The sequence below is a fragment of the Brassica napus genome, unplaced genomic scaffold (assembly GCF_020379485.1).
Source record: "Brassica napus cultivar Da-Ae unplaced genomic scaffold, Da-Ae ScsIHWf_1458;HRSCAF=2049, whole genome shotgun sequence".
NCBI classification, from domain to species: Eukaryota; Viridiplantae; Streptophyta; class Magnoliopsida; order Brassicales; family Brassicaceae; genus Brassica; species Brassica napus.
This window is the reverse complement of record NW_026014871.1, coordinates 14453-37776: the sequence shown is the minus strand read 5'-3', so window position 1 is coordinate 37776 and position 23324 is coordinate 14453. Positions and strand designations below refer to the sequence as shown.

Sequence of the window (23324 nt, the reverse complement as noted above, 5' to 3'; positions counted from 1 at the left end):
GAATTTTCATATAATCCGAATGAGGCTGATTTTGATAAACCCGAAAAACCAAAACCCGATTGGATAAAACCGAAATCCGATTGGGACCCCGAATGCCCAGGCCTATCACAATGTATCATATAAACAAATCCAATATTTATAACTAATTAGACTTATATTATGAAATCATTATACTAATATATGAATAAACTATTTTATATTTTATTTAGATGTTATATAAATTAATTATGATGTGTGATTTTTTTTATTTTTTTATTTATTACTTATAAATATTAAAAATATTGAATATGTTAATATGGAATATATTAGGAAATTTATTTTGGTTATGATTTGATAAAGGAAATCTATTATTTAAATTTTGGAAAGACATTAAATGCTTAAATCTATTCATAAGAGCTCAAAATTATCCATCATCATTTTCATTTATAATTTTGTCACAATAAAAATAGAATGATTTTGCTCAATATTCATAAGAGCTCAAAAAATTAAAAATATAGCCATTAAATAGTTGATGTGACAATTAGAGCCAAATGTTGATATTTTTTTCCTTTTACTTATGTGCGCGTGAGTATAAACGCGTCACATTATGTAGTGAACATGATTAAAATATACTATACTGTATACCATATAACATAGTCAAAGGAGGCCGCGCGTTTCGCCCATGGCAAGGATTAAAGTTAGGCATTCTCTATTGGTGATGTATAAGAAACCTTTGCATCCATCGTGTTTGGAGACTGTTGACCCCATTCTAAACTACAAACGATATAGTATATATTCAATTAAAGGTATATGCACAGACATCAGTAGCTTACACAATATCAAACCTGATACTATACAATATTTAAAATAGTATAGGACGTATCCGTTGGGTATGGACTAAAAGAAATAACAAGTAAATCAAATATTCGACCCAAGTTGTACACTTGGAGGTTATAAAAGGTAGATGTATGCCATAGATGAACCTTAATAATAGGAATCATGCACTAGATAATACAGCCGTTTTCAAAAACACGGCTGCAAGTATTATATAATGTACAAGCTATCATATGGAATGGTCTGGTCAAGTTACAACACCAGCACAACGTGACATCATCGGTACTAGTACGGCATTTGTACACAAATACAATCGAAAGAGGGAGGGAGGGAGGGGAGGAGGGTGACGGTCCGACAACAGTGATGTTATTTCACAAATGGATACTATGTAATTGAATCTTAAGTTTTCCTCGTGCAAGAACATAACATGAAGATGTAACTGGAATATACATATACAGCGTAATGCAACAATGTACATGAACGTGCGACACAATGAAGACAATATAGCAAAGCTGCAAACACATTGAACTATACCATATAAACACACATGGAGGGACGTAATTACAATCTTCCATTGGCGATACATAAGAAACCTCTGCATCCATCATGTTTTGAAATTGTTGACCCCATTCTAAACTATAAAAAATATAGTATAGAATAGATAGTTTGAACCCTTTCTGATACAACTGCTCCGGCATACCCCAACTCTTCCATCCTATACATGGAATGTAAATACGTTATTTCACGTCACATCCATTTACAAGTGAAAAAGCCACAATGTTTTTTTAGCCATATAGTTTTCAATGTAATAATATAGTTCTATGCCGCAAAGTGACATCAATCGCCCTATACTATTACATTATATAACATAGAATTTATTTCGCATTACAGATTTCATCTTTTTCCCTACGAAGAATCAGATAATGAGTTTTGAAAATAGCAGTAATACAAGAACATCTTTCACCAGATCTCGTATTTCGGGTATACAAGAACACCCATACCTGAATTTAAAGCACTACCAGACGTCTCCGATGACCTTTCCACGCGCAGGGAATGATATTTTTGTCCAAAATCACCATAAATATGTAACATATTGTAGCCTTTCATTTGCTATGTGCATATATTTTATTTAAATCCTATAATGGATATGATCCCAAATTTCTCATAAAAATATAGGGTTGGGCAAAAAATGTGAATCCATAAAAACCGAACTAAGGCCGATCCAAAGAATAGTACTAAACTTTAACAAAAATTGGTTAGATATCCGAATGGATTCAAAATTTTGGTATCTAGAGAACCAGAACCGAATCCGATCCAAACCATAATATTTTAGGTATCTGAATATATTCGAACAAGATTTATAGACTTAAATATATTAGTTATTTTTAAATTTAATATCTAATAGAATATACAAAATATATAACGTTTTTAAGTTATCCAAAATACTTGAAAATATATACAAATAGTTATAAGTACATGTTTAAAATAGCTAACGATACTTATAATACCTAAAATACTTCAAAATACCTATTGATTTTCTATCCAAATATTTAAGCTAAACCAATTTTTATGTTAAGTTTAAGTATTTTGGCATACATCATTCAAATTTATATGTTATATATTATTTGTTTTTAGATTTTGAAAAATTTAAATTATATATGAACTTTATTTTTGATAAAAATTTAAATAGGTTATCCGAACCCAAACCCGAACCAAACCCGCAAAGATCCGATTCGAACCAAACCAAACCCTTAAGGATTCGAATCGAACCAAATGATACTCAAACGTCCACCTCTAATCAAATGTAAAAAAAGTATTGATAACAAATATATATTTTTATAATATTAATTACAATATATTTTATAAAAAAAATCACTCCACCCAGGATGCAAATTATTATCTAGTGTGCAACTATTGGCACACACAAAATTGTACAACTACGAACGTACTGAAATTCCGGAAACTCCTACAAGACCCTTTTACGTGCTTATTTTGTTAACGTAATATTGTAATTATATCATAATCCAATTTCAGTCATCTTATATAAATCGCAATTTTTTTTTGTAACTTATATAAATCGCAATTTGGCACGTTCATATCATCACGATGATGATAATGAGAACATTAATTATCATAAAGGGGAAAAAATATCTTAATGATTCCTTTCGGTACCACTATATAAAGAAGACGACACTCAATAGTTTCAACGTACTTCATCATTTCCTCACAAAACCAAACCTTAAACCTCAAGATGGGGTTTCTTCACAAACAGTATCACTCCTTTGTGATACTTCTCCTTTTTGGTTTCCTCGCCATCTCTTACGCTTGTGAATGTAGTGACCCTCCAAAACCATCACCTCCACCACCGTACACTCCATGCCCTCCCACCGCGAAGCCACCGCCACCACCAACCCCATCTCCTCCACCACCGTACGTCAAACCACCGCCACCTCCAACCCCTTCGCCCCCACCACCGTACGTCAAGCCACCACCGCCAACCCTATCGCCCCCACCACCGTACGTCAAGCCACCACCACCACCAACTCCATCGCCCCCACCACCTTACGTCAAGCCACCACCACCACCAACTCCATCGCCCCCACCACCTTACGTCAAGCCACCACCACCACCAACTCCATCGCCCCCACCACCTTACGTGAAGCCACCACCACCACCAACTCCATCGCCCCCCCCACCACACATCCAGCCACCGCCACCACCAACTCCATCGCCCCCACCACCATACGTCAAGCCACCGCCACCGCCAACCCCATCTCCCCCACCACCACATATCCAGCCACCGCCACCGCCAACTCCATCGCCCCCACCACCATACGTCAAGCCACCGCCACCGCCAACCCCATCTCCTCCACCACCACACATCCAGCCACCACCACCACCAACTCCATCGCCCCCACCACCATACGTCAAGCCACCGCCACCGCCAACCCCATCTCCTCCACCGCCACCAACCCCATGTCCTCCTCCACCTCCAGCACCAACACCTAAGCCTAAGACTTGCTCAATCAACGTGCTTAAGCTAGGCGCATGTGTGGACGTGCTTGGCGGTTTGATTCACGTTGGACTAGGGAAAGGCTATGCCAAGACGAAATGTTGCCCGGTTCTTGACGGTTTAGTGGGTCTTGACGCAGCGGTTTGTCTTTGTAGCAGCATTAGAGCCAAGCTTCTCAATATTGACCTGGTTATTCCAATTGCTCTTGAGCTTCTTATCGACTGTGGTAAGACTCCACCTCGTGACTTCAAGTGTCCTGCTCCACAACAAAGGAATCCTCTCTTGGGTTGATCTCCTTGTGTTTCATTTGATTCCGTGAAAAGTATTTAAGTTCTCAAGATTTATGTTCTTTTTAACGTTTTCTGATTCCTAAATCAGTAGCCAAAAAGGATCAAATTTTATTACTTCTCTAAATCAAAAGGCAACTTTTATGTTATTGTAAGGTTATTGTATGTGGTAAACAATGTTACATGAAATTTAAAATTTAAGGGGATTTTTTAGCACCACTTAGTTTCATTACTTACACTGTTTGCATACAAACAAAAAGAGAATTAACCATTATCTTTGATATAAATCATATAACATAGAACAACAACACAAATACAAACAAATATATCTTGATGAGAAAATGATATTGAATTCAAAACAAAGGCTTGAATCCATTACAGAATCTTCACGATAAAGTCGGACAGCTGGAGAAACCATGTTGACTGTCATCTTGATCCAGTATGTTGTAAACTTCCACTAGAGAAGGTAAAGCTTTCTGCATTATAATCTGTCTACGAATAATCGCATAAGATTCATTAAGTCCAGCAAGAAACTTAACAATCTTAGCTCTATCCGCCTTCTGTTGTAAGATCACAGCATTACCACAAACGCATGGTGTTACTGGTTCATCAACACTTTCCAAATTATCCCACAGAGTCTTCAAAGTAGTATAATACTCAGATAAAGACATCGAACCTTGCTTGAGATCCTGAATCTCTTGAGTCAGATTGAAGGTGCGAGGTAAGTTCGTCATATGAAAACGACCATGGAGATCACGCCATATATCAACTGCATCACTCAAACGAAGTATGCTTCGATAGATCTGAGGAGAAACAGAGTTCAATATCCACGATTTGACCATACTATTGCATCTAGACCACAAACGAAATGTAGGTGCCAATGTATCAGGACGAGTCAAAGATCCATCAACAAAACCTATCTTATTCTTCGCATCTAGAGCAATCGTCATCGCAGCATTCCAATCATCATAGTTTAAGCCATCGAGACGTAGAGAGATGAGCTGTAAACCTGGATGATCAGCATTGTGCATAAAAAGCGGAGATTGATTGGGATCCATCGAGTCTGGGACGATCACAGCTCGCGAAGCTCCGATGTTGCGATCTGTAGCTACCGGAGGAGAAGGCGGAGGTGATTCATTTCTAGCGACGGATCTGGACGTACGAAGAGCTACTCGAGTTGATTTTCGCGGGATTTTCTTCATGGAAACCATCGTAGTGGAGAGGAGACGATCGAGAACACGAATCGAGCACTATCAATGGAAGAATCAACCGAAAATCAGTTCAGATGGCTCTGATACCATATTAGTTGAATGAGAGAAACAACATTCTAGAGAGAAAGTTTGTTATGAAGATATTTCTCATTAACGTCAAAATGGGTACAATGTACAACTTATATACAAACTACACTAAACCAACAATGATTATACCGGCAAAAGGAAACCGGAAATAACCGAAGGAAAGTAATTGAATAAATTGTGAAGTTGAAATCCAACCCTCACCTATGAATTTTTTTTTTGATTGCATCTTCTGGCTTCTTAAAGAGCGTTACGCAAGATGATAAACCGGTATACAAATTACAAAATTTGCTTATAAACAAGGCCAAAACAACTTCTCCTTCATTGAAAGAAGGTATGTAGATAAGATTTTCTCCTCAAAAGAGAATGATGAAAGAGTCGAAAACGGTGAACCCATTGCTAATCTCTTCAAGAAAAAGAGATATGACCATTTGTGCAAAAAAAATCAGATAAAACCCCTAGTGAACCTACTAGAAATCTTTGTTGGTTTAATCAATTAAAGCAAACCCAAAACACATGCTAAGAGCCATACCTTCTCCACGAATCTGGATTTGGACGGGCTGATATTTTCAAGATGCATCACGGGAGAAGACCTACATTATAAAAACAATAGGGCGTCGGAACATGAAGAAGAGTTAGGTTTCTCGATTTCTACTCCAAAGGGCTTTTCAAGGGGATTTTAAACCTTTCAATTTTGAGAAGATTCATTTTAAACTGTTAGAATATAATTTTTTTTAAAACATCAACTAAATTCGATTGACGGCGTAATCATCTCTCCACGATAATCTTTGGCAATGAGATGATATTTGTGTGTTTCTTTTAATTTATGTGTGAAATAATGTTTACAAGCCTAAGTATATATGATTAATTAATATGGTGATTTAGATCTAAACAACATTTTGTTTTGTCTCTCAATTTTCAACATTCATTGTGTTTTCGATAAACCAATGATGCATTGTTCTTGTTACTGTAGCCATCGAGGGTTTTAACGTTAATGTGAATGGAGGATCAATATCATTAGTGTAACCTCGTTCCCGAAGATCTTATTTTCAACCCTAATTAACACACTTCTTTTCAGTTTCGTACTTATTTTATTTCAAACGAATAGTCTTACAAGCAACTTAAAACCCAAATGAAAACGGATAGGGTAAACATAGTCTCAAATACCTTAAGAAAAATTAAAAAAAAAAAACCCAAATGGATAGCACCACCTTGCAAAAGGGAGGTGTGAGCAATGAAAACCTACAAACTTATTTTCAGTCAAACAAAACAAGCATAGTCATAAGCTACTATTTACAAGCATGCAACAAGCAGTAAACAACCTATACTTCTAGGACTTATAACACGCCCATGGTTTTCCATTCCCATCGCGGTAGTTCTGTAGGGCGCCCAAACCGGGCTTACAATTAATAGCTCTTACGTGACTACCTGTCACGGCATGTTGGCTCATCAAGCATTGTACGCAATCCTGTCACCATAGTCATTTTTTCCCAGGTCCAGCATGACTCGATCTTACTGGTGTCGCTATCCACATCCACAATCCTGACCACACCCATTCTCGGTGTTATAACTCCACACATCACATCATCCCTAGCATTATCGCTTAAAATATCCTCATCTAGTTCAGTCAAAACACACAACTCATCAGCACAATCATTCATATCACACAATCATTTTATCCTTTAACACCCTAGCAAGTCTAAGTGCTTTTTATCAAATCAGCACAAATTAACAACTCTATTTATTAGTTCATTATATCAATATCGTCCTAAACTAAACCTCATCAACATTAAAAAAAGGACGATCTCTTTTGAAGGCTTGCGTGACATGAGAAGATTTCAGAGTCCGTCCTCAACTTAGCTTGGCTTGACGGTATAGATCTGGATCTAGGAGAAGTAGATCTGACACACAGATTTGAAGAACAAAGAATGACGAGCACACAACACATCAAACTATATATTGCGACCAAGGGAGGAAGTCTAGATCTGGTGGTGAGCACTTGACGAACGACCGGCGACGCGAGCATCTGGTCGGTGGGATCCGGTGGTAGCGCACAAAATGTGAATACAGATAAAATGAGAGATACGAGGCAGACTAACAAAAAACCTAACAACACAAATCACAAAAATACTGATGAGTAGCCAACTAATGGCCTTAGTCATAGTTGATGGGTCGATAATATTAGAAGCTAACTACATATCAACAAAATGAGGAAACTGATCAACCAAAGATTGTTGGCAGTTGACTACGTATCACCATGTATCGGGTATTACAAAAGCATGCATATTAAGCAAAGTTCTTCTTGGACCATAAGGTTCAACCGTCAGTCACTCTCTCAATTATCAAGATGATACTTTGCAATTTCACTTCTAATTGCCTTATGTCGAGATCATGTACTTGAAGGTGTTCTAGAAGAACTCAAGTTCGTATTCTCTCTTCTCATATTCAAGAATTTAGAAAGGAAATAAACATGTGTTGAATGCATACCAATGGTGATAGGAAAGTTCTCACATCCCTGCATCGACCATGAATTTCGGACAAAAAAGAGTTACAGAGGCTGTTGGTAATTTGTCAGGGAATACGTTTATGAAATATATAGATAATGGGTCGCGAGTGATGAAGAGTTTGAGGACCTCTACTCTCCCCTTTAATCTGTCGTCACAAAAAGAAAATGAGTTCACTTATTCTGTGACTTCATATGCAAGATACAACACCAACCGGAGACCACTAAAGATGATTGAAAGAGAGACTCAATTGTGCTTCATTGGTCATCACCCCAACGAAAATAAAGATTCCAATTTAAACAGAGTTTTTTTCCTACACATAGGAACAATAACATCACGGCAGAGGTAATGCAAACCTTCCTTGCGGTCCAATGGTATAGCCTATATTCAATATGTCCAAGGAAGTTAAAATGCAGAAACACTGCAGATTGTTGTCTCCTCTTCTCCGGTCCCCTCACATGCAAACGACAAGGAATCCTACTTGTGGAGGTCTCATACGGGTGGGTTTGGGACCACTTTGTCATTTCAGTCACTTGGAACTTATTGCGTCAACGTTCTCCTACTGTTGAGTGGCATGAAGTAGTTTGGTTCAGGGAAGAAATTCCCCGGTGTTTTTTTATCACTTGGTTGTCTTTGTTGAAGAGTTACCGACTATGGATCGATTAATTTCATGGGGTTTGACAGTTTCTGATGCTTGTCTGTTGTGTTCTTCCCATGTGAATCTCACCAGCATCTCTTTTTTTAGTGTTCATATGCTGCTGCTATTTGGGTGATGTTCAGTAGCAGATTTATTACTTCTCCTCCATCTGATCTCTCCTCAACGGTCTTGATGTGTTTGAATTATCATGGTATCTTTGCATTGCAGGTGAAGATTATTATGAAGTTATTGTTTGGTCATTGTTACTCACATCGGTGAGAGCGTTACGGCCGAATCTTCAGGGGTATCAAACACCAGCCGAGGGTCTTCGTCATGATGGTTGACCGGCAAATGAGAGACAGGCTGCTTTCTCTTACCCCAGCTCCAAATGATGCTCGCTCTTTTCTCAGGGGCGAAACTACGTTGTATAGTAAGAGTGCACGTGCACCCATTATTATTTAACTTTTGATTTTTTTATATTGTACATTAAAGGTGAAAATGACCTATTTGGTCATGGTGCACCCTAAACTTCTAAACAACCTAAGTTCAATACTCATATTTTAACTTATATCATTATATTCAGTATATTAAATTTTTATGCATCCAATAGAAAATAGGTCTGGTTTCGCCGGTTTATTGCTTCTTTTAGCTAATGTTGTTTCCAGTGTCTCTGGTTTTCTTCTTTTCGCTCTTATAGTAAGTTGCTAATCCCCCTATATATTAAAAGAGAAGTCACTTTAGTGATTTCTGGTGACGTGTCGTTTATAGGTGAAGTTTCAAGAAAATTGTTATAATTTGATTGGTCGATGATTTTTAATTTTTATTTATTTAATTTTGATCTAAAATTTAAGGTAAGTTTAAAATCATTTAACATCACTTGCCATATAATCTACAGAATAACAATTTATGGAAACTGATTCTCGAAATTATAGAAAGATTAATAATGTTTTATTTATTACTTTTAATATTTATAAACTATAAAATATAATGAACGAAATCTTTTATAAGATAATTATAATTGTTTTATACTCTACTTGATGAATTGTATTCGAATATAATTATATAATAATTATTTTAAATATTAAAAAATTCAAACATGTTTATTAATATTATTTTTAAATTATTTATCGTTGTTTAAAGAATAAATTTATCATAATTTTAAAATAATTTACAGAATGTTATAAATTATTAATAAAATTAAATTTACTTTATATTGAATATTTGTTTATTTTTAAATATTTTTTAGAATTTCTTTTTGATTTATATTTTCCATCGACACTATTAAAAAGGAAAGCCCTCTAAATACTTACCTTATTTTGTAATTTCGATATATCATTTAATTCATCGATCCCACTATAATAGGAAAGTATCATTGAATACTAATTGCAAGGGAAAACATAATTTAATGACCAATTAACATCACTTTCCAAATGACTTACATAATATTATTAATAACTATTTATGGTAACTAATTGTCGAAAGTATGGTATATAAATCCATTTTATTAATTCAAATAAATATTTTGGATTCCAAATGACTTACATAATATTATTAATAACCATTTATGGTAACTAATTGTCGAAAGTACGGTATATAAAGTCATTTTATCAATTCAAGTAAATATTTTGGTTTATTATTTTATGTAGTCTATAGATATATTAGAATATAAAGTCATTTTATCAAATCAAATAATTTATTTTAATTCATCGATCCCCTATAAAAGGAAAGTAACATTGAATAATGATTGAAAAGGAAAAAATAATTTAATCCCTCTATTAACATTACTTGCGCAACAATATTAGTTAATACATGTAATAATTAGTTTCCTTATTACAAATGGAAAGAATTCTCTTGATTTTGTTGATTGATTTTTTAGAATTTCTTTTTCGATTTATTTTAATCAACGACACTACTAAAAATGAAATCACTTTAATACTTAACTAGGTGACCGGTCCGCACCCTGTGCGGGCATAAGAACATGATCGGTCCGCACTCTGTGTTCTCTCTCGGCCCGTATCTCACGAGAGGGAACACAGTAACGTCAGTATGAAGAGCCAGATATTGTGTGTATGTATAATTGCAACGTCACAAAATATTTTGTGTGTTTACGAAGATACTTTCATTCAAAAAATGGAATAAATAGTGTATAGTTTTTGAAGTAACAGATTTTATATTATCATTAATTAGAATTGTATTGTATATGTTTCGTAATTCTTTATTTTAGGTGAATAATATTATTTTTCCATAAATAATAAACAAACATTTATGTAGACATATTAAAAGAAAATATAATAAAAATCAAAATATTATCCATAAATAATATAAATTATGAAGTACATTTCTCGATAAAGAAAGCAAATTCAATTAGAAACTTGCAAAAAATTAAATAAATTTTGTAAGCAATTTGACGGGTTAACAATATTTGATAGATTTCTAAATTTTTAAATTTTATTGAACATGTGATAATATTAAATTGACATACCGTCATCGGTCTCCTAACTCATCACAACCCATCTAGCAAATACAAAAAAATAAATAATTGCAACAGTTTATTCATTTTAAAATTTGTATTTGAAAAAAAAAGTAGATTAAAATTACGTACCGTGACTACAAAATATTCTGACAAACTTGTTTGTAGACAACATTCAATATTTTTGTCCGCGGCTTCCCTTCTTTACCAGTTATTAGGATTTTTAATCCAAATCTCGACTTAACTCTTGAAAGTGAAACTTTGCCTTGCATTTTGTAAGCATTTTATAAATTATTTTAAAATTATGAAAAATTTATTCTTTAAACAACGATAAATAATTTAAAAATAATATTAATAAATATTTTTGGATTTAGTAATATTTAAAATAGTTATTATATAATTATATTCGAACATAATTCATCAAGTAGAGTATAAAACTATTATAATTATTTTATATAAAATTTCGTTCATTGTATTTTATAATTTATAAATATTAAAAGTAATAAATAAAACATTATTAATCTTTCTATAATTTCGAGAATAGTTTCCATAAATTGTTATTTGTAATATTCGTTAGATTATATGGCAAGTGATGTTAAACGTCAATAAGTTAAACAATTCTTCCATATTTGGAAAACATATATATATATATATATATATAACAATGACAAATTAAATGGTAGAGTATGTAAACACCTGTTTTCTACCAGCGTGAGTTAGAACACCGCCGTATTTAAGAATCATAAGGGCCTCTACAGGTCTTTATTCTTCGCCTTCACCATCCCACTTCAACGGCTTCAGTTGAACCTTCATGTATATCCCTGAGAAATTACCTCCCTGCGCCATTCCAAAAGGTTCTCTCCTGTGAGAAAATGACCTCATGAATTAAATAAAAAATGCATAATGCTAGCTTACTTATAAGATAGTATATTCAACAAAAAAATGATATAAGATAGTATTACTAAATGATACTATGTAATACTTTCCCAGACAATATTCAACAAAGAGAGAGAAAGTACTAAAGAACCTCTTCAAGAACTGCTTTAACTTGGTGAAGCTTCTCATGATTTTCAATCAAGGTTTTCTGGATCACTATCACTCTCACGACCTGGTCTACATATAAAAAAAAGGAAGACCATATTGTCGTTACCAGTATTCAACACATGAAAAACATAGACCACACATGCTTTTTGGAGACAAGACACAAAGAGTTGAGTTCAGGGTTCTAAAGATGAGGAGCCTTTGCGTCTAAACACATTTTTCTTAGCACACAAGCAGCATTGTCGTAATACCTTAATAGTATGAGAGGAGAGATTTGTGAATAATACTTTAAAGAATGAAAAGAGAATGTTTGTATTTTAAGACTTTGGGTATCTCCTATATATATACAGTCGATTTATTCTCATATTAATGATTTTAATATTTTGCACAATAAGTAATAAAATCGTCTAAAGAAAGATATTAAATGTGTATTGTCAAAAAATGATTTGCATATGATATGATTTTAACTTGCGCAAGTAATCCATATTAGAAAGGTAAGTTATTAAAAACAAACAACCTAATTAGAAACATTAAAATATTTTGTAAGCAATATAATAAATATGATATCAACATGCGCAAGTTTACCGTTTGAATAATAAGAAAAGTTTTTAATATTTGTCTTAATTCTAAATCTTGCCCAAGGGTAAACTAAATCGATAAAATTTAATGTATTCAACTTGCGCAAGTAATCCATATTCTGAATAAGTGATTTGCATATTTAATGATTTCAACTTGCGCAAGTAATCTATATTAGAAAGGTAAGTTATTAAAAACAAATTTTGTCAATAAGTTATTTGCATATTTAATGATTTCAACTTACGCAAGTAATCTATATTAGAAAGGTAAGTTATTAAAAACAAACAACCTAATTAGTAGGGGTGGGCACTTTATCCGATATCCGAAGTGGCACCCGAACCCGATCCGAAAAATACGAACTGAAATCCGAACCGAAGTAGCAAAATACCCGAACGGGTATTGAATAAGGAGAGATTGGATACCCGAACCCGAACGGATAATACCCGAACCCGAATGGATATCCCAAGATAACCGAACATATGTATAATTAACCTTATATTTTTAGTTTACATCTCTCATTTTATATAAAATATTTATATTGATACTACACATACTTTAAGTTCATATGATATACATACAATTACGAAAAAAATGATTTGCTACTCACTTAAAATGCATGTCAAGTTTTTTATTAAAAAAATTAACAAAAAGTTACATCCGAAATTTAAAAAAAATAACTAAATTAATGCCTTTTTAGTTTTAAAATGTTATGTCCAAATCTATTAACTATTCAATCTATTAAAAATAAAAAATTAGTTAACTGAAAGTTATATTTTTAAATATAAGAAACTTGAGAAATAAAAATTTTAATTTTTTTCAAAATCTAAATATCCGAACCATATCCGAAATAACCGAATCCGAACTAAAAATACCCGAACCCGACCCGAAGTACAGAAATACCCGAACGGGTTCTACACCTCTATACTGAAATACCTGAAAATCCGAAATACCCGACCCAAACCCGAACGGGTACCCAAGGCTAAACTAAATCGATAATTATTATCCCTTAGCTATATATGGGCTTAACGAAATCGACAATAGTTTTGGGCTTGTCTACATAAGCAATTGATTAAAATAAATGAAAAAGAAAAATTCAAAAAAACCAGCCAATAGAATTATAACGTTTTTCCTGAGAAGCTCTATATGAGTGCCACCTCAGCAGAAATCACTAAAGTGACTTCTCTTTTAATGTATAGGGGGACTTTTGTGTTTTCTCGATTCAAAGAACATCTTTTTGCGATCATTTCTCTGTTTAATTCATTAAATACTCACTAAATATTTTAGATGTTAGAGAAACGAAATTAATTGACAAGATATTTTCTCTCCTAAAATCATGCATTTAAAACTTAATATATATGGTGAGACTTGTCAACCAAAATTCTGGTGCAATCTATTCACGAGATGTTCTCCTTTAGCTTTATTAACAAGATATTCCAAAAATAATATTACCTTATAAGTATAAGATTTATTGAGAATTTATTAAAGAATATTCTACTTCTTAGCTTATCATGCAAGCTAAATCAATGAGAAACGTCTACCAATTTACTATAAATAAGACATTCACAGTAGAAGAAACGAAATAATTGAACTTTGTATTCTGAACTTTTAATGTTAATAATGTTCTGAACTTTTTTCTTCTTCTTATTTTAGAACATTAAGCTTTTATATTTCATGAGAGCTGATTTTTCTTTTGGTTTATATGCAGATACTCTATTATGACGATTTCTCCACTGAAGCTATATATGATTTGATTGTACACCTCTTTGATATATAATTTCGATAACATCTTTGTTCCTCAATCTGGTAAAAAAATTTTACTCAATTTGATAACATCTCTCAGCTAAATCATTTCAATAGCATCTTTTTGTGCTGCGAATATTTTTTTTTTTATTTGTAGATTTATATTATTGTTTAGAATTATAAGCTTATATATACACATATTTGTTTTTTGGTTTGCTGATTGTGATTTTTTTTATATTTTTTTCAGAGATGATTTGAGAGAAGTGGTCATATTTCATACCTCTAAGAGTTCACCATTCCGATCCTGCAAAAGATGTGCACTTAGAATGGTATTTTCTCTACTGTACATCAAAATTGGATAATCAATTATATTTTTAAAATATCTATAGTAGAATGGTATTTTCTCTACTGAAATAATATCTTATTTCCTAATCTCATGCTTTAATATTTAAACTTTAAGGACAAGATTTGTTAATTAAATCATTAGTGTAAACTACTCCCGAGATATTCTCTTTTTTATATTTAAAATGTAATTTTAGTAACAATATATTCCATAAATAATCCTAACTTATAGGTAGATACATTTTTAAAATTAATTTGAGAACATTCTATTACATAGCTTATTGTGAAAGCTAAATATTTTAGTAAAGTCTAGCATTTTACTTATCTTTTGTGTTTGCTCGATTCAAATAACATCTTTTTGAGATCATTTCTCTGTTTAATTCATTAAATACTCACTAAATATTTTAGATGTCAGAGAAACGAAATTAATTGACAAGATATTTTCTCTCCTAAAATCATGCATTTAAATCTTAATATTTATGGTGAGACTTGTCAACCAAAACTCTGGTACAATCTATTCACGAGATGTTCTCATTTAGCTTTATTAACAAGATATTCCAAAAATAATATTACCTTATAAGTATAAGATATATTGAGAATTTATTAAAGAATATTTACTTCTTAGCTTATCATGTTTTTATCAAAAGAAAACGTCAGTAGATCATATTAATTTTTACATGTTCTTTCAGACTTGAGTTTATCAGAAGATCAAATTAAGAGTTTATCTTTGGCGGAGATTGAATCAATCATGCGTTTGAACGGAAGCTCATTTACATTGTTTAAGTTTTGAAACGTGTTATCAATAGTATACTCTTCTATTGGTTAAGATGTGGCTTTTGTTAGATTTTCTATTAATTAATTTTTTTTGTTTTACTTTTGTGGAATTCGCGATATTGTAATGTAGTAAATCAATAATAAAGACATTTTTCTCACTATTAATAGGTGAGAGAGAGAGGGAGGGAGAGAGAGGGAGGGAGAGGGAGGGACGGAGAGAGAGAGAGGGAGGGAGAGGGAGGGAGGGAGGAGGGAGGAGGAGAGGGGAGAGAGAGTGGGAGAGAGGGAGAGAGAGAGATTAGTGTTTACGGTATATCCAAAAATTTTGAGTTTATTGTTTATGATTTATCCGGTAAAGCCAAAGGGTTAGAGTATACTTAAGGGTTTAAGGTTTACCAAGAGTTTAGAGTTTAAAAATTAATGAATATAATTTGTATATTTTACAATAAAAAAATAAAAACTAACAGCAAAGTAGATTGCATTATATCTTGAATTAAATAATGTTAAGAAGATTTATAGTTTTCAACCACAAATAATGAATCATAACTATGTGATTATTATACATATAATATATATTATGCATATACATGTCATTGTATGTAAAAATTAACTAACCATGTAAAATTAAACTAATCATAATATTAATATCCGCATATGCGATAAAATATCCGCATATGCGATACAATATCCGCAGTCACTCCATAGAGAGCTGGATATTTAATTGCCGAGTTAATAGTTTTGATAAGCTGACAGAGTCTGATTCGAAAATCACCGACTGCAATTCGTATCTTCTCTCTGCTCAACCCATTTCTAACATTATTTATTCCATATTTATTACATATTTTGAACTTTTTATTCTATATTTTGAATTTTTTATGTCCTTAATTACATTCTGAAATGGTAAAGGAGGGTTTCAATGGGAATGTAGTGATAATATAAAATATGTTACCTCTGAAACTATACACTATTTATTCCAGATTTTGAAAATAAAATATCTTCTTAAACATACAAATTATTTTAGAACGTTGCAATTATACGTACACACAATAAATACCTTTTGATACTGAAATTACTTTGTTCCATCTCGTCCATGTAAAATATTGAATACCAACATTTTTTTGTACCTGATGCTTTCTCCCAAGGGCGGTGGTATTATGATATAAAATTCGTTACTATGTACTACTTAGTTAATAATTTGAATATGTTTATGTTCGCACAGGGTGCGGACCGGCCACCTAGTGTAATATATAAAACTCCGAAAATGGTTAAATTTTTTAATATTTAGACCCAAAAAATTCAGAACTGTGACCTAGCGAAAAATAATAGAATACCGAGGAGGATGTTCGTGTGTATCTGAAACGAGTATGTGGGCTTTACTTGGCATTAATGTAGTGGGCCGAAAATTGAGAAGTCCAGTAAATAAGTTATTTATTTTTCTTGTTGAACAAGCTCGCCGTGCCTTCCTTGTATAGAGCAGAGGAAGTTGTAAGCGAAATCAAGGAATCGAGAACCCAGAAGAAGAGTGAGAGGAAAGTTTCTTCAGGTAGTTTACTTGTTAATCGAATCCGTTAATTTTCCTTTTGTTCTTGTTCCTCAGTATCTTTGAAATCTGATTCATTAGTTCCGTCCCCATGGATCAGTTTTCTTCAGAAGTGACTAAAATCTGGATAATTCGTTAATATTAGTTTCTCTGTTGATTTTGATTTATCTTGGCATCACTAGTTCAATACCTGTGTGTTAATGAATGAGCCTGAGAAAGTGAAGAGTTTTATGAATTTTTCGTTTAATCAGTGTTCAGGGATTCACTTGTGGCTTTTTTGTGTGATGCTAAGATAGTGTAGAACAATGACTTAGGCGCGCTTAGAATGAATAAAGATGAAGACTTTCATTGTCATAATTTGTTGGGCGTTTTTTGTTTTCTCCAATGCAGCTGTTTCCAACATGTCTCGGAGGTATGACAGTCGCACCACCATCTTCTCACCGGAAGGTCGTCTCTACCAAGTTGAGTACGCTATGGAAGCCATTGGCAACGCTGGCTCCGCTATTGGAATCTTGGCCAAAGACGGAGTTGTCTTGATCGGTGAAAAGAAAGTCACCTCTAAGCTTCTTCAGACCTCCACATCCGCTGAGAAAATGTACAAGATCGATGACCACGTGGCCTGTGCTGTCGCTGGCATCATGTCTGACGCCAACATTCTGATCAACACCGCTCGAGTCCAAGCTCAGCGTTACACCTTCATGTACCAAGAGCCTATGCCGGTTGAGCAGCTGGTTCAGTCTCTATGTGATACCAAGCAAGGGTACACACAGTTTGGTGGTCTTCGTCCCTTTGGAGTTTCTTTTCTTTTTGCAGGATGGGACAAGAACCATGGGTTTCAACTCTATATGAGTGACCCTAGTGGGAACTACGGTGGATGGAAAGCTGCAGCCGTTGGTGCGAATAATCAAGCTGCCCAGTCTATTCTTAAGCAAGACTATAAGGATGATGCGTCAAGGGAAGAGGTGGTTGAGCTGGCTCTCAAGGTTTTGAGCAAGACCATGGACAGCACGAGCTTGACATCTGAGAAGCTCGAGCTTGCTGAGGTGTTTCTGACTCCATCAGGGAGTGTTCAGTACCATGTTCACTCGCCTGAGTCTCTCACTAAGCTTTTGGTGAAGCATGGTGTGACCCAACCAGCTGCAGAAACTTCCTAAGCTTGAAACCACTAGACTTGTACGGTAATCGACATTCTGTCACAGAATTTCTGTGTTTGTGCTTTACCATTTGCTTTGTTTTCCTTTGGACTTGAAGATACTGTCTCAAAATCAATTACTACTCTGGTTATGTCATGATGGTTGACGTTAGGGGTTGGTTCAGTTATATGTTGTTATGAATCGAATCTGAGCACTTTTATTTTTGAAATCCGGTTTTGTCTCTTTTCTCCACAAATGAATTTCACATCAAAATGATAAATGCAATGTATTATTTTTCTCTACTTTATTCTGCGACATTTTTTGTGTTAACATTTTATTTTGTGATATAATATTGAGAAAGTTACCTAGAATAACCTATGTTTTATAACAAATGACTACACTAGCCTGTCAAATTCATTATTGCTCTTGTCTATATGAAGTGAATTTTCGCATTGTATAAATTATATAAAGAGAAAAAGACTAAGATAACACCAAACCAAGTTTTTGTTTCCAAATTAGCACTCAAGGCTCAAAGTCACAAAAATAGGTTTCATTAAAGAGGTAAATATACACTTATACCCCTTGGGTTAATTAATCTAAACCTTAGGGTTTAGAGTTAAGGGGTAGGATTTTGGAATTAGGGTTTAAAATTTTATAAAAAATAAATACTAAAATAAAAAATAAAAATTTTAAAAACAGTTTCAAAAAGTATTTTTAAATTATAAAAAGAAAATTTGAAAAAAAAATAAAAAAAAATTTCAAAAAACAAAATTAGAAAAATTTCGAATCTGAAAACAGAAACTATAAAAAAAAATTTTTTTTATTTTTTTTATTTTTATTTTATTTATTTTTGTTTGTTTATTTAATTTTAAACCAAAGGTATTAGAGATATTTTACCTTTTAATGAATGTCATTTTTGTGACTTTCTCCTTCTAGTGCTATTTTTGAGACATAAACTTCAAAAGGTGCTATTATTGACAATTGCTCTTATATAAACTAGGAAAAAAAATTAAAACGAATTTAAATTATTTTTATTAAATAAGTGATTTAAATTGATAGTAATAAAATTACCCAAATTGTAAATCTATATTTTAAAATAAAAAAAAGATAATTCATATATATTGTGTTGTTATATGAAAATATCCTGTTAATTAAAAAAATTAAAAACTAAAACACTGAAAACACATAACTAAATATTAATCAAGTAAAATTTTAATTTTATATAATTAAAACAAGAATATTGTATAATTTTTAAGATTTATTTATTAATAATGAATATAATATGCAAAGAAATTTTCAAAGAATTTAAATGTAAGAATTTTCAAATGAAAACATAAATAATAATTGGTTAAAAAGAAAACATAAATACTAATTTATAATTATAGTTTTTTCAATAGTAATGAATGTCTTAATAAAGATTATCCCCTATATATTAATTGAGACATTAAAAAAATTGTAACATATATTTTGTACTAATTACAAAAATATCCAATGATGCGTCACTTAATTAGGGTGTCAATTTGGTTTACGTGTCAACATAAGAATCAATCGAATAATTTGTAGGTCCAAAATTTAATTGTTAAACAACATTATATTAACCCAAAATATAACAAAAATGTGTTATTTCCTTAAATAAAAGCTATTGTTAAAAAACAACAACAAAAACTACTATACCTTATGCTCTTAAAGTAATATGTACAACGGAATTAATATATAGTAGTATATTATATTAAAAATGTCAGATGCTTGAATTTTGACTAACTAATGACTAATTCCCATCATCACACAGACCATGGTTAGCTAAAAATGAATAGCAGACGAAGTCACGAAACTACAAAATTCAAACTTAGAAATCAGAATGTGGATAACAAAATAAGGCAGAAAACATTATGTGATGGTTTACAATGCTTTGTATAGATCTAGATGCGTCGATGGCCTTTTCCTTTCCACAATTGTCACGACTCACATGTGTCACCAAATATCCGATCTAACCGAACATGTGGCGTCTAGTCTTTCCAAGCTTTGGGCAATCATGGTATGAGTGGAATCCATCATTTGTGGGCAACTCAATTCTTCTCTCATAGATGTTTCTGCTGGAAGATCAATTCACTTTGGTCGATACGCATAAATCTCCATGACCAAAAGCTTCCTTCCAGCAACAACAACAATAGCGTTAACTCCAACTCCCTTGACACTCACTTCCTTGTAAATATCTCCGATCATCCTTCTTCTCTGTCTCCATCTCTTCATTTTCTTCTTCCTCATGGATCATCCTCTCCTTCTTCCTTTTTTCTCCACTTATCGGCGCTGGATAGATATCCGATATGCTTTGAGGTACTCAAGGTTTTGTCGAGATCCAAGTGTTAAGCGAAATCTCTCACAATTGCAGAGGATTTCGTCAGCGATTACGATTCCTTAAACGTTAGCAAAGACGATGGTAGCAGTGGTGATAGAGATAACGGTGGAAGAGAGAACGCAAAGAAGATCGATTCTTCTTCTTCTTTTTTTCCTATCATATAAATATTTTTTTTGAGTAAATTAGCTCAATATACAAAAAGAAGTGGGATACCATAGAGTTGAGGGAAAATGGTGATGATGGGGGAAAAAAAATTGGGGGGAAATAGGGTATGGAGTGCAAATAGGGTATATGTTGTGTGTGTTGTGTGTAGGGAGTACAAATTCTCTATTTTTTTTCTTGTGGGACTCATCTAATGCTGAGGTGGATGCCTCAAGAAAAGAATAAACGATGACATTATATATATGATTTTATAGATGATGAAAGACATTGAGCTAAAGCATTCACTTTCTTTGTAGATAAAACCATGAGAGATAGTGAAAAAGTTGTTGTAGGTTTATGAATTTACTTCTATATTTATTCTTTTCCTTCTCTTCCCATACAATTCTTGAAAATTAAGTTCGGAGGCAAATCCATATAAAATCTTGAGCTAAAGCATTCACTATTCTTTTGCTTGAATTCTGGATATAGTAAGCAAAGTCTCTCCATAAAATTTTATGCCAAAAAAAGAGAAAAATATTCATCAAGAGGTTTGTAGTTAAAATACAAAGATCTGAAAAAGCTACAAACTCATAAAGACTTCCTGCATCAGTCTTAGTATGAGCTCTTAATAGTTGATACATGCCTACAATCAAATCTCCTTTGTTATGTCCTTCTGAATTGTGTATACATACCCTTTCGTACTCTTTTTCTTCAGTTAATGAAGCACTATACTTCCAGTAGCAGAAAGCACAGTTTGAGCCGCAACGCAAACAATTAAATGCTAGACTCAAGATACAGAGAAGAGGTAAAAGGTAAATATGACTCATCAAAACCGGTGGTTAAGCTGAATGGACAAAAAGAATAACTTGAGGAGAACACACAATGTAAAAGATGAATCAACAAAACACGAGTGTATTGCAGAGACGACAACACAGCTTGCGTTGCAATTCAAACAGTCAAAGTCTAAGATTCAATATTTTGAGAAGAGACAAAGGGTCAAAGATGATGACGCAGAAAAACTTAAGCTGCAGGGAAAGAAAACCTAAATTGAGTTGCAACTCAAGCGATCAAAATCTATGATCCAAGTCTTAGGAAATTAACCCAAGGTAATATGTATCGGATAATCAAACCTGGTGGACAATCACATGTACATAAGCATCTTTTGAGTCGTAATTCCAGAATTCAAAAGCTAAGATGATAGTTTTGGAGAAATCACAAAAGGTAATAAATGAAACAAAAAATGAGGTGGAGGTGCAAAGACAGATGATTGCTGCTTCCCTCCTAACCCAACTTAAGAAATCACACTTAAAATAATTATAATTATATAAAAAATACAAAAGAATTAAATATTGTAAAAATGTTTACATTTGAAATTCCTAAAAATAAATAGAATAGTAATTATTTTTACTTTAGATTAATTTATTGTAATTATGTCAAAGTGTACCGCCACTTCAATTTGTTCATAAATTTTTACATTATAATAATTCATATTGAACATACTTTTCAGCTTATAATTTAGTTTTTCATTCCTCAGACATAAAATGAAAATAATAAAATGTGTAAACAACTATGTTCTTTTCTGAACTTTTAATATTTGATTAATTTTATAATCTCTAACACAATTAGTACAGAGGAGTAAACACTATTATTTATTTTTTAATTAAGATCAAACTGAACATTTTATATACTTATTAAAATTTATAATATAATTTCACAAAAACACTCTTTTTACTAATTTCTTTAACTCTGAATAGAATAATTTTTAACTAGTGCTTAGCGAAACTTTTAATATAATTACATAATAATAATTATTTCTTGTTTGATCACCTGTCGCTAAACCCTAGTAAATTATTAAGGTGGTTTTATTCGTTGTAGATTTTACAATCAATTCCAACGGATTTAAAATGTATAATATTTTGACTGATTCATTAAAGATTTATAGTTCTTTCTTATAATCAATACCAATGGATTTTAAAATAGATAAGATTTTAAAAGATTATTTTTGATTTATCAATTCAAATATGTCAGATTTTAGAATAATTTGTTCCATTGTTTCGAAACCTACCACAAAATATGATAATAATACATATCATAACAATTTTATAGATAATAAGAAGGTTTAAACTTCAAGGGCCTCAAGCAATCAAATATCATCATAGATTTGTAACTCTTCTGAAATTATAATGTAATCATTTATTACTGCCAGTTAAAAGAGCATTGAAGATGATTCAATGGAGTCAAAATAATAAATTGATAGAATACATACCTTAGTCAGCAAGAAATCTATTGTTGGTAATCTTGGGATGAAAATATTGATTGAGAATCAAGAATAAAACTGAAAAATCTGATTCACCATGATAGAATTCGTCTGTTTTTTGAAGAACAAGAAAATGTGAAAGAAAAAAAAGAAGAAAATAAAGATGACACACACACGTAAGAAAAAGGTGGGTTGATAACTCTGAATTTTCAACTGAAAATCTTTGGGTAAAGCTTGGATTCTGATTGCTAAAATTTACTCATAAAAGTAATATCAAAATCATTCAACTTTTGTATAACTCTTTTTACTATGAAAATCAATCCAAGCATGAATAACACTAGATTTAAAATCATAATTTCAAATCTTAGATTGAATAACAACAAATTTTAAATTCTTATATTATTG

The 23324-nt window shown here is 32.5% G+C and overlaps 2 protein-coding genes across 2 annotated transcripts; both read left to right on the top strand.

The window, feature by feature from the left end:
- The first annotated feature begins 2987 nt into the window (after window positions 1-2987).
- On the top strand, window positions 2988-4332 carry LOC125597416 (36.4 kDa proline-rich protein-like). The gene has a single exon (XM_048772148.1). The coding sequence runs from the start codon at window positions 3065-3067 to the stop codon at window positions 4115-4117; it is 1053 nt and encodes a 350-aa protein (XP_048628105.1). The 5' UTR covers window positions 2988-3064; the 3' UTR covers window positions 4118-4332.
- A 12490-nt stretch (window positions 4333-16822) lies between these two features.
- On the top strand, window positions 16823-18394 carry LOC106411554 (proteasome subunit alpha type-4-A-like). The gene is made up of 2 exons (XM_013852353.3): window positions 16823-17035; window positions 17423-18394. Exon 2 carries the CDS (start codon window positions 17434-17436, stop codon window positions 18184-18186), a length of 753 nt encoding a protein of 250 aa, XP_013707807.1. The 5' UTR covers window positions 16823-17035; window positions 17423-17433; the 3' UTR covers window positions 18187-18394.
- The last annotated feature ends 4930 nt before the right edge of the window (window positions 18395-23324 follow it).